Below are 12,697 nucleotides of genomic sequence, written 5' to 3'. Positions count from 1 at the left end.
GCCTCCAAGCCTTGCCCTCCTGAGGTCAGACTTCACGGTCTCAGCACTGCACTGTGTTTCTCTTAGATAAAATTTCAATTTCATATTGAGTGACAGATGCATATTTCACCCTGACAGAACCCAAGCTGCTGTTGCTGACAGCTAAAGGAGACAGGCCCTGAGTTGCCAAAAAAATTCCTTTAGGAGCAGTAAGTTGGTTACTGCTAAGTTCCTATTTCCTCATGGCTTTTTAAAAATAAACCGAGAGTAATCAGCTCTTATGACACTCTGATATTTTAGGTCATTAACTGATGTAATTGTAGTCTTGATGCTTATTATTAAGTGACCATGGTTTCTGAAATCTGATTTTGATGGCTTGCAACAGCCAGGAGAGGCTAAGGAGGGTAGATTTTATCAGGCCAAGGTCTCACCTGTATAAAGAAGCTGCCATGAAGGGGTTATTTCTTCCAAAAAATTGCTCTGGAATACGTTAGAAGGGATTGCACTGGATTATTCTGGAGTACTTCCCTGGTCAGAGTCTCCATCTTGACATTCCCTAAGAAAAGGAACTGGGAGTGGCTGAGGATATAAATTTACTATCCTCTTTGTTTGCAAGCATACAGATCATGGGATGTATAAATAGAAGAATTGAAGGCAAGTAAAGAGAGGTCATTATGGGATGTACAAAGAGCTTACTCAGAGCACATCTGGGGAACTGGGCATGATTCAAAGGCCAGATTACAGGAAGGACAGTGAACAATAAGGAGTGGATTAGAAGAGGGTATTGTGGAGGGTAGGAGGGCTCGAGCTGGTGCCTGCAGTTGCTGCAGTCCCACTGCTTGCACCAAATGAAGCTGGTTTTACTGTAAAAGCACCTAAATGGGAGACTTCTAAAGAATTACAGGGGAATGCAGACAGGACCCTCTTCTTCCTAAGCTTTTTGATCCCCACAGCAGTGCCACTAAAGGACTCTTACCACTGTTTACCTATCATACCTCTCTCCCTCTTTCAAAAACAAAGCTTATTTTTTTAGCTTGCATATATATATGTTGTTTCTTGGTAATTTCTTATAAAGAAACAACATATATATCTATATATCTATATATATATATAGATATATATGCAAGCTATATGCAAGTATTTCTGCTCTTGTTTGTCAGAGCAACTGTCCAGTATTGTATCCACATCCAAATCTCTACAGGGCTGAAATAATTTTGCTTTCCTTAACCCTCTCAGAGTTGGGTAAAGCTTCTCTTCTGATGTCATAAACTCCACTGAGGTGCAATTAAATCTTGTCGCAATATCTGTCCTTTAATCTCAGAAGTAGCTACATCTTGGGGTACTTTGTTGAAGAGAAAAAGGGCTTTGTAAATGAAAAAAGAGCTGTTGGTAATGGGCAAAAAATGTGTGATTGACACATATGAGAAATGGGGACACTGCTGAATGTTGAGCAGCATGAAGGAGTAAGTTGAGGATGAGAAATGAAGCAAGAACACTGCTGCTATCACACCACCCTTACCAGGAATGAAGCAATATCCTCATTTTCTAGATAAGCAGACTGAGACTCTGAGATTAATCAAACTGGTTAGGGTTTACAGCAGTAGGGAATTCCAAGTCTTCAGCCTCTTGGACCACAGTCATTTTTTGGTGCAGGATTCTGGTTTTGTATTTCTTTAACAGTGTTCATAATCTGTTTATCCCGCTCCTCATAAGATTTTGTTTTTTCATTGATATTTCTAACCCAGTGTGGGGTTTCCTCTTTTGTGTGCTGTAGAGTCCTGGAAACATGGATTTATTGATAATTGGTAGCTTTTTAAATACTGATATTACAGTGTAGTGCAGGTCTTTGCCTGCCCTTGGGCCCTGCATAGAAGAGCCAATGCCTGGAAAATCCCATGTACAAAATTCCAAAAGGATCAGCCGAGTTTTAGGGACATGCTTGTTGACATCTGAGCACACAGGCTCCTCTTCAGAAGTAGTTGTAGGAAGTAATAATAGTAGGAAGCATTTACAGTTTATATTTACAGATTATATCCCCAAAGGCCTTTTATTAGGACATATAAAACAGGAAGCATAATTCTACAAACCTACACTTAAAGCCACACAAAGTTAATCCATTAATTTACAATCTTTGGATCTGGGTTGTGGAAGCAATGGCACTGTGCTGCCCGGTTTCATACAGGGAATTTGAACTGGGAATTTTGAACAGGGAGCAATGGCTCTGTGCTGCCCAGTTTCATACAGGGAATTTGAACTGGGAATTTTGAACAGGGAGCAATGGCTCTGTGCTGCCTAGTTTCATACAGGGAATTTCAATTGGGAAGTTTGAGCTTTGCCAAACCTCCCAATTCAGTTGGTGCAGGAGTTTTGTGGTTGCTTCTCTTCCTTTTGCCTGTGTTTCTCCGTCTCAGAAATGGGAATGAGGACAGTCATTGTGCTGTGTGTTTTGGCAGTTATGACAATGCAAGCCCAGGATATGTTCCCTTGTGCTTATGTTCAATTAAGTGCTTGGGGCCAGGCCAGGTTAGTGGTTGTCCAGAAGACCACAGGGGTATGGAAGTGGGATTAGTGACTCAGTAAATTCTGACTCGGTATTAAACCAAGGCCTTTCTCCTACACTTATAGTTATTTGCAAGCTCGTATATCACAGCTGGATTCAAATGGAATACAGATCCTTCGTACCTTTGTCCAATTCCACCATTTTCATAGCAAGAGGGAAGCACAATGTGTGGGAATGAAGGCAGGCACAGGGAGTTTTCTAGGACTAGGGAGGCATTTGTAGTAATGGTCCACAGACTCCTGCTCTTTCCCTGGCTGTGTGCTCCACGGCTTTCCCTGCTTTTTATGCTTCTAGTTGCTGCAGTGACCTGCACTGCAGTGCAGTGAGAGTGCTTTATAAGTCCCTCCTGGGTTATTTGGGTACTTCACTTAAGCAATGCCTGTTGATACTGACACTGAGCTACAGGAAGATGGTGAGCGTGAAGGCAGCAACTCATTCTCTGATAGCATTGCTGAAGTCCAGGAAAACTATTTTGTTAATTTGGAGAGAATATTGTCTCTGTGAACAGTAGGACCAAGCCTGAGGGCTGTGTGACTCTGAGGTGTCAAGAAGTGTCCCCTTAGGACATCCGTTCTTTGATGAAGAGATCCAGCCTAGCACTTGCAGGAAATTTAAAAATCTCCTTCACTTGCAGCTCCTCCCTCCTCTGCTTCTCCTCCTGTTTCCAATTACAGAAGTACTGTTTAATGTGGATGCAGATATAGGAAACTGTGTTTGATTTTTCTTACTGCTGACAAACTGGGAGAGATGCCTGCCTGCTTTCTAGCAGAAGCCACACTCTTTTCCTATATATGAGCAATTAGGTGCATTGTTCCCTGATCACAAGCCTCTCTCACCATCTCTAACATGGCTGCAGTTGATTATAGAGCTTGATGTGTTTAGATTTTGAGGGAGCTCCATCAGGAACACTTTGGTTGCTGTTTTTCAGAGGAGTTTGTTTATGTTCTGTCAAAATGATCCCATCTCATTTCATAAAATAAAGAGGGGTTGAGCTTTCCTAGCAGCGGTAGGTCAGCAAGGAGAAAACAGAACTCCAAGAACCGGCATTAATTCCTGCTGGTGCTCCACACAGGGAACTGATTGGCAAGAGGGAACTGCAGGGCATTGTGTTCTGTGGGAGAGCGGGGAAGGGAAAACAAGGAGAGCCTTGAATGCTCCTGGCCATGAAGAATGGCAGGACTTTGTGCAAGGTGACAGCCATCCTGATGTCATGGCCACGTTCCAACGTGGGAACTGCACTTGCACTTGGCTGAGCTTTCCCCCAGCTCCCTTGGAATTGGTGGGATTTGGCAACTCCAGCGCAGTCAGGTCATCACCCTCTGCCTTCAAAACTTGGGCCTTCCAAAATTTCAGTTCACAGGGATCAGCCATCATTCCCACCCCCCAGAATGTTTCTTGCAGGATTTATCCCAAGTAAGCCAGACATTGCAAAAGCACAGTGGTGTAGGGATTCCTGCTTGGTTTCCTAATGCATTTTTCAAGCATACTCACAGCACTCCTGGTGTCACACATGAGGCTTTTAGCAGCAATTTATAACGTATAGAGATTATTTTGAATTTTCCAAGGGCTTTCTGGTCAGTTTGACCAAATAGGTGCTTTTTTCCCTACTGTTCTGATTTGTTTTATGGAAGTGTTTAGGTATAAATAGCACATTGTATTGTCCCATGCATTTTGCTAGGTTTATTTTTTTTAAAAAAGCAGTTTTCTGTGTCAGTAGTTTATGGTGTATATCCCTGTCCTAATTATATTCCTGATTCTTTGCCTAATCTGTCATGAGCAGAGCCAGTACATTTCTGAAATAAGGAAATCAGTACCCTGGGCAATTTCCATGAGGAATTCCAGACAGCAGAACTCGAGTGCTTTCCAGCCAAGACTCCTTGGCCCTTTGCCACTTGTGAGTGGCCCCATCTTAACCTCTAGACATCATACAAGTGTTTGAAAGCCATCAAATGGCTGATGAGTTAAGCTCTAGGAAGTTGTCTGCCAACATCAAGGGTCCAGACTGGAGAAAGCCCAGAGAAAACCATTACAACAAGGTAAAAATGATGGCAAGTCCCTTTGCACGACTGTGGCATGCAAATAGTGTGAGGTGTGGAGGGTCCGTGGGTAGTTGAAAAGTCGAACATTCCAATCTCAGAGCAAAATTCAGGGAAAGGTCTGCATTTGCTCTATCTTGAGAGCAAAAGAACACAATTTGTTGCCAGCCCGTGAATTATGAGGACATTCAGAGATGAACCTGGGGTTCCTTACAGGAATTGTCCTTCTTGAGGAGCTGGATTTTCTGCTCAGCTTAGGGCATCATAGACTCAGGCAGTGGTTTGGTTGGGAAGGGACTTTTAAAGATAACATAGTTCCAAACCCCCTGCCATGTGCAGAGACGCCTTGCCCTAGACCAGGTTGCTCCAAATCCTGTCAAACCTGCCTTGAATGCTCCCAGGGATTGGGCAGCCACAGCTTCTCTGGGAAACTGTGCCATGGCCTCCGCATCCTTACAGTAAAAAATTCCTTCCCAATATCCCATCTAAACCCATCCTCCTGCAGTTTAAGGCCATTCCCTTTTATGCTGTCTCTCCATGCCCTTGTCCAAAGCCCCTCTCCAGCTCTCTCGGAGCCCCTAGGTTCTCCTTGGACCCTTCCCCTCTCCAGGTTGAACATTCCCAGCTCTCCCAGCCTGTCTCCAGAGCAGAGGTGTTCCAGCACGTGCTGGAAACCACACAGGAGCCTTGCCCAGCCCTGCTTGGGGGACCCATCACGTTTCAGCCAAAGCTCTCCACAGAGCTGCTGCACCTCTTAAAGCAGAAAGATGTCCAGGAGTGTGAACAGACTTTTCCCTGGATCTTGCTCACACTGGAAACATTTTCAGTTGCTATTAAAAAGCATCAGATTACGGACAACAATTTCAAACTCTTTAGGCAAGCAGAATAATTTGAGTTTAAGGAACTGCTTAACTGGAATTCACCCAGTCGTGACTGCCTTTTTAGAGCATTGGCAGCAAGTGCTCGTGAACAGGTTTCATGTTTAACTGAGGCAGAATAAATATGGCTTTATTTCCAGCTGCTGTTTCAAAAGCTATGGAAAGATCAGGAAAAAATTGTTAGCTAGCCATGCTTTAATTGAGAATCAGGCTATTCCAGTGGTGACTTGTGAGCTCCTGCTGCTCCTGAGGTTTGAGCTAAGCCACACTTGAATCCAGTCTCTCACCAGGGCTTGGATCCTGTACTTAAAATCTTAATTAAAAATACTGCCCAAGTGGTTCATTCCTTCACAGTAATTATATGTTGTTTTACATTTTTTTGTGGGAAAAACACAGTTTGGAAAGTCAGGATATAAAGGTGATTATTGAACTGAGAGTGTTCTGATGTGGATCGATTTATTTCAGTTGCAGTTTTGCTTATCTTGCTAGTCATGATTAAAACCAGTGTTGCCACTAATATGAAAATGCAGGAATGTGAATGCCAGACAGAAACTGCCCATGGTTTATACTGTTGTAATACCTTTTGACTGAAAATTCCATGATTTGGAAAGCAGGAGAGCAAGAACCATAGTTTGGGATACAAATAATCAGCACAAGGCAGTTGCCTGTTATCAAAAAAGGGGGGGGGTTTAATTGGTATTACAGATTAAGTCCTGATCCTACTTAAAACATCACTGGGCAAAGATTGACTGCAGATGTCCTTGTGCCTTTCTGATCTGAGGAGCAACAATGATGCTTTTCCAGCTCACTGGAGTTACTGGAAGAGGATCAAGGAGGAAATCCTAATTGGGGTGCTGCAAGTAGAATAGTTGTGGGGTACATTTCTGTTTTGCTTCCCACTGTCCCAAAATCAGTGTTGGGAAGTGTGTCCTCATTCCCACACCTGCTTGTGGCTGTGGAGACCTGCCAGACACGGGGAGCCTGGAATCTTTGTCATTCATCCCCCTCTCCGATCCCAGGGAAAATCCCTGGTGGCATCACTGGGCCTTGGTACATGGCCAAAGTCTTGGTGAGTTCGTTATTCCTCTCTGGTGCCTAAAGGATGCTCCTCAGCTGTGCCAAGGCAGGTGATAGCATAACTCTTGTCCACAGCTATCTTGGATGAGTCATTTTTCAAAGGTAAATAAATCCTCCCTGATTCCACGTGTCACCTGACAAACTGTGACCTGGAAAACTGAGAAAATGTTGTTGACTTTTGCAAGCCAAAGCGTTTTGCAAATCTTTAATTCCTTGTTAGAAAACAGAACCAACTGAAAGGGGCTGGCAGAGAAAATGTGCCTCACTTCTTTCCCTCTGCCGGGCTCAGCAGTGGAGCTGCCAGTTTCTGTTTTCGCCTCTGTAGAATTATGTGCCTCTATTTGAAAGTTTTGACAAATCAGGCTGTTTTCATTCTCCCTCTGCCATAAATTCAATCCATATGTCTCTAAAACATCCTTTCTTAGCTTTGGCATGGAAAAGGAAGTGGCTTAGGCGCTCTGTATAGTGTATCTAAAGCAAAGCTCTCCTAGTTTGCATGCATGGCTTCTGGTAGCTCTTAAAGCCTCAACTTCCTAATTATTCAGGTTAAGAGGGCATTGGCAGAGCATTCTCCATTAACTAACAGTGATGTACAGTGAAGAAGCACAACTGGATAAATCATTCCCTTATTCTCATCATGTCCAGGAAGTTTTTGATCCAGCCCTTGGCTTTGCCGCAAAGCAGGATGCAAAGAGGATGTGAAAAGGGTAGGAGAGATCAATCCAGCATAAAATCTCAAAAGAAAACATCAAGACAAAGAAACAAAAGGTCTTGCACAATGAGCTGCAGGGTTTTGTTGGGCAACAATATACAGCACCTATGTGACAGGAGGTCACTGCCACGGGAGTAAAGGATCTCCACATCCCAGCCTGACCCAGGGCCGGGAGGTGAGGGAGGAAGGAAACGCGGGTCCAAGCTGAACTGTATTGCTGTGGATCAAAGTTAAAAATCAGAAATACAGGATGCAGCAGGCTAAGAACACAGGCTGTCATGGCTGCTCTGAGTGGCCTTGTCTGGAATCAGGGAAAATTTGGGCCAGGAGGTACTACTGGAATTGTGGGATGGATCTGTAATTAAAAATGGGGCAGTAGTGAGGGCATAGGAGCAATGGCTGAGTGACTGCAGGTGGCTTTTTGGAGTCCACCTGCCCTCCAAAAAGGGCAGGATGCAGTGGCACCGGGTCTATCCCAGGGTGTCACTGGACAGGGCAGGTCACTCTCCCAGCCCAGCCTCTGTCACAGACCCTGCTCCCTGCCTCACATCCACTCCAGAGGTCACATTCCCCCTTTTCTCTATGCCACACGGAGCAATCAGTGTCTGTGCATTTGATGGAGAGGAGATGTGTGTGGTAAACACGTGTGTGCAGTGTAATTACCTTCCTAATCTCTCTCTCTCACATGGGGGTCATTTACAGAGATGAAAATTCCGGCAACCTCAGAACTCCTGGGCGTCGCTTGGCGCATCCAGAGGTGTGCACATGCAGAAACCACAGTGTGAGCACCTGAAACTGCAAGGCAGGTTCAAAGGGCTGGCACAGCCCCTGGTGTTGTTTACAGGGTTGCGGGGATGAGGTGGACTCCAGGCTATATTCCACATCTCTCCAGATCAGGCCCTTCTATCTGAGGATCTGCATACAGCTGTTCAGCAGCGAGCCGTGTGTGTGCGGCCCTGTTGTTGTATAAACAAGAGTAGAGACTTAACCAAAGCTTTTCATGTAGTTTTATCTCGACTGCAATTTGTTTCCAGCTCTTAAAGGCTGTAGGAACATCCAGCCTTACTCCCTGGAGCCTGTTTCAGCCGTTCCAGCAGTGTTCACAGCACTGTTTGATTTCCTTTGAACCGTTCAAAAATTCTCGGAAAAAGGTGCAATCCTGGAGGGATTTGCTTTTCCACACAAAGCGTAGGCTGATTTGTAAGAGGTGTGCTGTGTGCTCTGTCCCAGGTGTGCTGTCCCTCCCTGCCTACTTCAGCCCCTACCATGACGGCTCCGTGTGCAGCGACGGCCGGGCTGACGCCTACGCGCAGCTGGAGCTGCGGACGCTGGAGCAGTCCCTGCTGGCCACCTGCGTCGGGAGCATCTCGGAGCTGAGTAAGTTTGGGATGTAATCCACCAAATCCACCATGGGGCTCTTCCAGCAGAGCAGGAGAGCCCATCCCTCCATTGCTGAGGGGCAGCAGGAGTGCTGCTGCCGCTGTTGGCAGCGTGAGCAGCATTTAATGTTGGGTGAGATGTAATTGGTGGTGCTGTTTATGAAAATCAGCTGGTTTCATTAGTCTGCTTAATGTCTGATTCACCTGGAGAGGTGTGAGTGAGATGTGCCTTTTTTTTTTTTTTTTTTTTTTTTTTTTTTTTTTTTTGTGGAGATGTTGCTGCCAGCTAAAGTTGGATGCTCTTTCCTAGATGCCTCTGGAGGCTCTCCTGTGCATTCACAAACCTCCCAAAGACAGCAAAGAGGGTTCTCTTGGTCAGTGTTTCTGCAGTGGAAATGTCTGGGATATTCAAGGGAAAGCTTTTTGGTTACTTGAAAAACAAAAAGTGAAGGAAAAAGAAAATCTGAGAGCACTCTGGTAACAAAAACTTGTTCAGCCCCCTTTTTTTTTTAAAAGCTGACCGATTGCAATGTTCCATTCCTAGAATACTTACAAAGCCCCTTTAAAGTAAACAAAAATGATTTGTATTTTCCTGGTCTACTTTCTCCCTTGCAACGTTTCTGCTGGCATCACTTTCTTAGCCTGCACCATCTGAATGCTAATGAATGCCAGGGCCAGTAAGGAGTTTGTGTGTTTCACCATTTATTTTGCAACCTGCCTTAGTTTGAGGTTTTCAAATTCCTTCAACACACCTCTATTTATCCTGGAACACAAGAGAACATTTGTAGCAAGGGCCTGAGATTGAATACAGCTTCCTCTCTCCCTCTTCCCCCATCCCTGCCTGGCCAACTTGGTCAGTACATCCAGTGAATGGCTCTCCTGATTACAGTTGCCTTTTTTTTTTTTTTTTTTAATTTTTTCTAAACGTTGCTGCCCATTGCCAGAAAAATAGAGTGAGTGTGCAAAGGAGAAGGAACGTTATTCTGAGCTGAAAATTTGAATTCCAGATGCATTTCTGCTATAAACTGTGCAGACTTCTGTGTTAGCACCAGCGTTGGAGGATCCGTGACGCTCTCATAGAATGTGCGGATCCTGGAGCTACTGAAGTGGAAAGGCAGAGTTGTTAGAAGGATTTTTTTATTATTCTGAAGTGGGTCCTTAAAGCTGAATGTGCTGTACAACAAAGGAGTGGCAGGGCTTTAGACTGCAAGCTGAGATTTTTAATACCCCATTGGTCTGAACAACTAAAAATGTCATGTATAGACATACAGTAGCTTTGTGGGGCTTTCTCCTGTGTAACAGCAGAACCCCAGGGCTTCTGACTAACAAATTTAGTGTATTGCTTTTAGATATAAATGAACAAATAATAACTTCCCAAGAATTTCAGAGGGAGGTGTTGCTAATGCATATGTGGCACCACAAAACTCAGGTTGCTTTCCCAGGAGCCAGCTTTGTGATGGGGTGACTATTTCAGTTCCATCCTTTCCCAGTATTGTAACTTTTGGACACAATGGAGCAATGTTTCCTGTGAGAGTTTGAGGGGACTGTGAAGCATAAAGCAGCAGAGATTCTCCCAAGGGAAAAACAGATCCTAGCTAAGTATAGTAATAATTCACCTCACTGGTTAGTAGTCACACTACTCAAAGGTGAAGCTTTTAAAGCTTTTTGGAGTTTGTAATGCACCACAATACGAGATTAAAACAGGGTTGTGCCTAAAGCAAGCTTATTGCAAAAAGACCAGCTTTGGGGTCATTGCTCTGGCAACTTTTTAAAAATCTGCAGTCCTAAAATTCTGAGTGCAACTGTGTGATCCAGGTCCCCTTCGTTGCAGCCTCCTCAAGTCCACTGTGCTCCGACACAGAGGCAGCTTGGCTCCAGTTCAAAAACCAAGAGGAATGAGAAGCCCAGAGACCTCCTGGACTGAGCTTCTTATAATGCTGAGGCACAGATTTCTGGCACAGCTTGACACAGCCAGCATGATAAAGATTGGCTTTTTAATAAGAGAGCCAGGTCTTGCTGTTCTGGAGAAACCTGCTGCTGGAGTGAGAATGGGAGCAGCAGACCCTCAAAGAAGGGATTTCTGTCTTGAACATAATGTCACTAATTTGTCTCAAGTGCCTGGGCAGGAGGGTAGAACAGCATGACCCAGTTGGAAGAAATGGGAGCAACCTCCTAAAAAAATGAGAGTGAGGTATTGGTGCTACTGACTTTGCTTTGTGAAACTGTCGCTCCCAGGTTGGGCAGAGGGCATTTTACAAAGACATCAGTAGTTTTTGTAGGCTGGCAAAAGAATTTGGTATTTGTGGGTGGAAAGAGGAGAACACCAGCAGTAAAGCAGCAAACTCACTGTAAAGAATGTGTGGTAACTGAAGGGTGTTGCACTTCATATTTTCTAACTGATAACTTGGTATTTGAAGGAAAGTGCTGCCGAGTGGCAGCTTGAGGGACAGGACACCCTCTGCCTTTGTGGAGGAGGTTCTATGCACACAGCAAACATTCCTCTGAACGGTGAGAGCTTTGATTTGTTCCATAAGCACGATTAAAAGCACTGTGGGTGACTAATAAAGAGGTGATTTTGTGTTTTCTCCCTATGTGTGTGTGCAGGCGATTTGGTCTCACGAGCCATGCACCACATGCAGTGCCTGAACACCATCCGGCCCGGCATGAGCCCTGTGCGGCAGACCCGGCAGCAGCAGCCCATCTCCTGGTCCCCTGATGCCCTTCACACCCTCTACTACTTCCTACGCTGTCCCCAGATGGAGTCCATGGAGAATCCCAACCTGGACCCTCCGAGGATGACGCTGAGCAATGAGCGGTAGGTCGGTGAGCTGGGAGCGGGCATGGAGCAGGCTGAAAGGGCTCCTTCTGTTGGGTTTCCAGGGCAGGTTTGTGGGATCTACCTAGGAGGCATCAGTTATTCCTGCAGCCAGGCCAGATTGGGCTGTCAGCCCTGCCAAGTTTGTGAAGCCTTGGAGTGGGAGCTGGAAAGTGAGCTGGTTTTTCGTGCGGTCTTTCCGAGCGAGGCACAAGGCTGTTGCTGCCAACAGGGCTTGTCTGGAGACCTTGCCAAAAGTACATGTGGTTGCCTAAAGCAGGAAAGGCCTTCCCAAAGAAAATGTTACCTCCTGAATGGTGCCAATTAACAATTGTCATCATTCTGGGGAAAAGCAACGCCGTTTGCTGCGAGGAAGGTTCAGGGGATTTATGAACAGGGGATTTATGAACATCCCACTTGAGGATTACTTCAGTTGGTGCTGTGTGTCTGGAGGAGAAAGAAATTTCTACAGGAAGCCAGGAGCTAACCATGGAAGGCAGTGGGTCTTCCTGCCTTCTGCCAGCTCCGTGACCAACTCGCAAAGTAGGGCCATTATTAGAGCAGTCAGAAATTTTCCAGCGGGATGTTTTTTCTCTTGGAAGCCTCCCTGCTTTCCTTCCTGCCCAGCCCCTTGGCCGGCTGCCTGACAGGCTGGTGGCACAGGAGAGCTGAGGAGCCCTCAGAGCTGAGTTCCTGGACAGGTCAGGCAGCTCCTGCTCCCCAGTTCCAATCTGTAAGGAGACCTAGGCCACTCCAGATTTGTTTCCCCACTTCCAAGTGCACATCCAAGTTTCTGTTCATTTCAGAAATCTTAAATGGGAAGTTCTGTTTTCTGGTTACCCATTATTTATTCTAGCTTGCTTTTTGGATGTCTTTTTGGCCTGCCGGACATCAGCCTGAGGGAAGGCTCTATCCTGGCCCTTCCCAAAAGCAACCTGTGGTTGGGAAGTTTCCCGGTGTATTGATGTGCTGAGGCCATACTCATAAAACAGAACTGCAGAATGCTTGTTGGACAGGTGAGCAGGGAAGGGAGAACATCTCTCCAGTTTTGTAAATAACATGGTTTCTTCTTCCCACCTTGGCCTTTACTGTACTCAGCCCCAACTTCTGAAATCTGTATGAAATCGTAGTAACACACAAATAATTAATTACAGAAGTAAAAGAAGGTTGCCTTTCTGTTTGATCCTCCCCTGAAATAGTTTCAAAAAGAGCAGAACTCTACAAAGAGAGGGAAGAGATATGAAGAATCAGGAGGAATTAA

The 12,697-nt window shown here is 45.3% G+C and overlaps 1 protein-coding gene across 1 annotated transcript in view; it reads left to right on the top strand.

The window, feature by feature from the left end:
• ABTB2 (ankyrin repeat and BTB domain containing 2) overlaps positions 1-12,697 on the top strand; it is a 111,656-nt gene that overhangs the window by 63,746 nt on the left and 35,213 nt on the right. The window contains exons 2-3 of the mRNA XM_030273538.4: positions 8,473-8,619; positions 11,226-11,436. Of these exons, the coding sequence (XP_030129398.3) occupies positions 8,473-8,619; positions 11,226-11,436 (358 nt within the window). The remainder of the gene's footprint in view (positions 1-8,472; positions 8,620-11,225; positions 11,437-12,697) is intronic.

This window comes from Taeniopygia guttata, chromosome 5 (genome assembly GCF_048771995.1).
Source record: "Taeniopygia guttata chromosome 5, bTaeGut7.mat, whole genome shotgun sequence".
Classification (NCBI taxonomy): domain Eukaryota; kingdom Metazoa; phylum Chordata; class Aves; order Passeriformes; family Estrildidae; genus Taeniopygia; species Taeniopygia guttata.
The sequence above is the reverse complement of the archived record's forward strand: the minus strand, read 5'-3'. Positions and strand labels throughout refer to the sequence as shown.